Here is a 4,113-nt window from a genome sequence, read left to right on the forward strand (position 1 = left end):
CGTGTCACAGGCTTGGCATTCTGTCCGCGGGCGTCCTGCCGCGGAGGAGCACCTCCTACGTAGCCATCAAGATCCACCACGACGGCAGCGACTCCGATGCCGCCGACTCGTCCGGAAACGCCAACGCCGCCGCATTCTCCGTCGCGGCCGACGACGAGCTTTTCAAGGGCCTGGTCAAGGAGAAGCGCGACGACTGCTTCCGCCGCCTCGGGGGCGGCGCCGGCATCGCGGCCGCGCTGGCATCCGACGCCGAGCGCGGCATCCGCGGCGACGGCGACGACGTGCGGCGCCGCAGGGAGTCGTTCGGCGGGAACACGTACCCCAAGCCCAGGCCCAAGAGCTTCTTCAGCCACGTCTGGGACGCGCTCAAGGACGTCTTCCTCATCGTGCTCCTCGTCTGCGCCGTCGTCTCCCTTGGCTTCGGCATCAAGGAGCACGGCCTCAAGGACGGCTGGTACGACGGTGTAAGTATCTTCCTCGCCGTGTTTCTCGTCGCTGCCGTGTCCGCCGTCAGCAACCACAGCCAGGCCAAGCGGTTCGACAAGCTGGCCAGCGAGTCCGACAACATCGCCGTGACCGTAGTCCGCGCCGGCCGGAGGCAGGAGGTCTCCATATTCGATATCCTCGTCGGCGACGTGGTGATACTCAAGATCGGCGACTCGGTGCCAGCGGACGGGGTGTTCTTGGAGGGTCACAGCCTGCAGGTGGACGAGTCGAGCATGACCGGCGAGCCCCACCCGATCGAGATCGATGCCGAGAAGAACCCCTTCCTCACCGGCGGCGTGAAGATCGTCGACGGCTACGGCCGAATGCTCGTCACCGCCGTCGGCACCGACACGTTGTGGGGCGAGATGATGAGCAGCATAACCAAGGAGACCGTCGAGCCAACGCCGCTCCAGCAGCGCCTCGAGCGCCTCACCTCAAGCATTGGCAAGATCGGCGTCGCCGTCGCGGTGCTCGTGTTCACCGTGCTCACCGCGCGCCACTTCACCGGCAGCACCAAGGACGACCAGGGGAAGCCGCTGTTCAACAAGAGCCACGTCACCTTCGACGCTGTGTTCAGCTCCCTCGTCGTCATCTTCCAGCAGGCCGTCACCATCATCGTCGTCGCCATCCCCGAGGGCCTCCCGCTCGCGGTGACGCTCACGCTCGCCTTCTCCATGAAGAGGATGGTGAAGGAGAACGCGCTGGTGCGGCGCCTGTCGGCGTGCGAGACAATGGGATCCGTCACAGCCATCTGCACCGACAAGACCGGAACGCTGACGCTCAACCAGATGAAGGTGACCGAGTTTTGGGTCGGCACCGACCAGCCCAGAGGTGCCACGGCGATCGCCGGGAGCGTCGTCAGCTTGCTCTGCCAGGGAGCTGGACTCAACACCACAGGAAGCGTTTACAAGCCGGACAACGTGTCGCCGCCGGAGATCACAGGCAGCCCGACGGAGAAGGCGCTGCTGTCGTGGGCCGTGGCGGACCTTGGCATGGACGCCGACGCGTTGAAGAGGAGCTGCAAGGTGCTGCACGTTGAGGCCTTCAACTCGGACAAGAAGCGCAGCGGCGTGATGATCAGGGACAACGCTACCGGCGGGGTGGTCGCGCACTGGAAAGGCGCCGCGGAGATGGTGTTGGCGAACTGCTCGATGTACGTGGACACGGACGGAGCGGCGCGCCAACTCGGGGTGGAGCAGAGGAGGAACCTTGAAAAGGTGATCAACGACATGGCCGTCGGCAGCCTCCGGTGCATCGCCTTCGCCTACAAGCAACTCAACAGCACTACTGAGCAATCAAAGATCGACGACGACGGTCTGACACTGCTGGGCTTCGTCGGGCTGAAGGATCCGTGTCGGCCAGAGGTCAAGGCCGCCATTGAAGCTTGCACGAAGGCAGGCGTCGCCGTCAAGATGGTCACCGGCGACAACATCCTCACGGCCCGCGCGATCGCCAAGGAGTGCGGCATCATATCCAGCAACGACCCCAGCGGCATCGTCATCGAGGGGCACGAGTTCCGCGCCATGTCGCCGGAGCAGCAGCTGGAGCTCGTGGACAGGATCCGCGTGATGGCGCGGTCCCTGCCGCTGGACAAGCTGGCGCTGGTGCAGCGGCTGAAGCAGAAGGGGCACGTGGTGGCCGTGACCGGCGACGGCACCAACGACGCGCCGGCGCTCAAGGAGGCGGACGTGGGGCTGTCCATGGGCGTGCAGGGTACTGAGGTGGCCAAGGAGAGCTCTGACATCATCATCCTCAACGACAACTTCGACACGGTGGTGACGGCCACGCGGTGGGGGCGCTGCGTCTACAACAACATCCAGAAGTTCATCCAGTTCCAGCTCACCGTCAACGTGGCGGCGCTCGTCATCAACTTCGTGTCGGCGATCACCACGGGCAAGATGCCGCTCACCACCGTGCAGCTCCTGTGGGTGAACCTGATCATGGACACCATGGGCGCTCTGGCGCTGGCCACCGACACGCCCACCAAGGCGCTCATGGACCGGCCGCCCATCGGCCGCACGGCGCCGCTCATCAGCAACGCAATGTGGCGCAACCTCGCGGCGCAGGCGGCATTCCAGATCGCCGTGCTGCTGGCGCTCCAGTACCGGGGGCGGGACGTCTTCGGCACCGACGAGAAGAGCAACGGCACCATGATCTTCAACGCCTTCGTGCTCTGCCAGGTGTTCAACGAGTTCAACGCGCGGGAGATCGAGAAGAAGAACGTGTTCGCCGGGGTACTCAAGAACAAGATGTTCCTCGTCATCATCGCCGTCACGCTCGTCCTGCAGGTGGTCATGGTGGAGGTGCTCACCAGGTTCGCCGGCACCAAGAGGCTGGGGCTGGGGCAGTGGGGCGTCTGCCTCGCCATCGCGGCCGTGTCGTGGCCCATCGGCTGGGCCGTCAAGTTCATCCCCGTGCCGGACCGGACTCTCCATGACATCCTCACACGCCGGAAATCCTCATGATGCATTCATTCATACCGCACCGCAGTGTTCATATTTCACAATTCATATAGCTTAGGTGATTCTTTCATACATTTGTTTAGCATACAGTAACTATTTGTCGAACTGCAGTTTTCATATTTCACATAGCTTAGGCGATTCTTTCATAAATTGTTACTCATTATTTGTCGAATCTTATATAATACAAATATATTTATTTTGTTCATTTGTTTAGTATACAGTAATTATTTGTCGAACTGCAGTTACTCGTCATTTGTCGAATCTTATATAATACTCCCTTCGTCCGAAAATACTTGTCATTGAAACGGATGTATCTAGATGTATTTTAGTTCTAGATGCATCCTTTTTCATCTATTTTGATGATAAGTTATTCCGGACAGAGGGAGTACAATTATATCTCTTTTGTTCATCGGTGTTTCTAAAATCTTCCATTCAAAGTACAGAAATTTAAGGCGTGATTTCGCGCCGAAACGTGGCAAGCTGGCTACCGTGTTGACCGAGGGAACAAGCTGAATGTCAGCATGACTACACCTAATGTAATCACAATTCGGCTGTCAGTCGTAAGATAGTGTCCGTTCTAGATGTTCAATCAAACACACGTTGGTCCTTTTTAGGTGGGATAGCTCTGAAACTAAGCGTGGATAATATTATTATTTTTGCATATCTCTTCCAGATTAATACTTTTAAGATCTGATTGGCTTTTCCCTTTGCTTGTTCCTCTGAATATGCTTACATTTTCCGTTATTCCAGAATCAAACTTTTGACAATGTTGCAGCGCATCAGTTCCCTCCTATCTTCCCTGGAAGTATCCATCTTGACATTACCAAGCCAGTTGGTCAGAATGAGTCCAATGGTATTTTAAATCTAAGGTTGGTAAATAATTTAAACGCTTCTTCTTTCAAAAGCTGTTGACAGATAAGAGGAGGACGAACAACTATCACATCGTCGAAGGTCACGTCGCAAATTCTGAATATCATCTGACTTCATCCATGGCTTCTTGCATACGCCCCACGCATTACCTCCTTAATATTCTCGACTCCTTGAAGTTTCCTCTATCTCGGCTTTCCTGCAATATGCCTTGATCATTCAAGTTATAACACAATTTGAATATTGCCACAATAGGGTCATAAGGAAATGTGTTCTCAAAAGGCTTAAAATTGCCCCC

General features: G+C 57.0%; 1 protein-coding gene across 1 annotated transcript; it reads left to right on the forward strand.

Annotated features, from left to right (window-relative positions):
• Positions 1-262: 262 nt before the first annotated feature.
• Positions 263-3,109, forward strand: LOC119348977 (calcium-transporting ATPase 7, plasma membrane-type-like). The gene has a single exon (XM_037616987.1). The coding sequence runs from the start codon at positions 720-722 to the stop codon at positions 2,949-2,951; it is 2,232 nt and encodes a 743-aa protein (XP_037472884.1). The 5' UTR covers positions 263-719; the 3' UTR covers positions 2,952-3,109.
• Positions 3,110-4,113: the final 1,004 nt, after the last annotated feature.

This window comes from Triticum dicoccoides, chromosome 1B (assembly GCF_002162155.2).
Source record: "Triticum dicoccoides isolate Atlit2015 ecotype Zavitan chromosome 1B, WEW_v2.0, whole genome shotgun sequence".
Taxonomy (NCBI): Eukaryota; Viridiplantae; Streptophyta; class Magnoliopsida; order Poales; family Poaceae; genus Triticum; species Triticum dicoccoides.

What these genes read in the sequence shown, in the direction of transcription:
- LOC119348977 (XM_037616987.1), top strand. Translation starts at nt 720, where the DNA reads ATGACCGGCGAGCCCCACCCGATCGAGATCGATGCCGAGAAGAACCCC.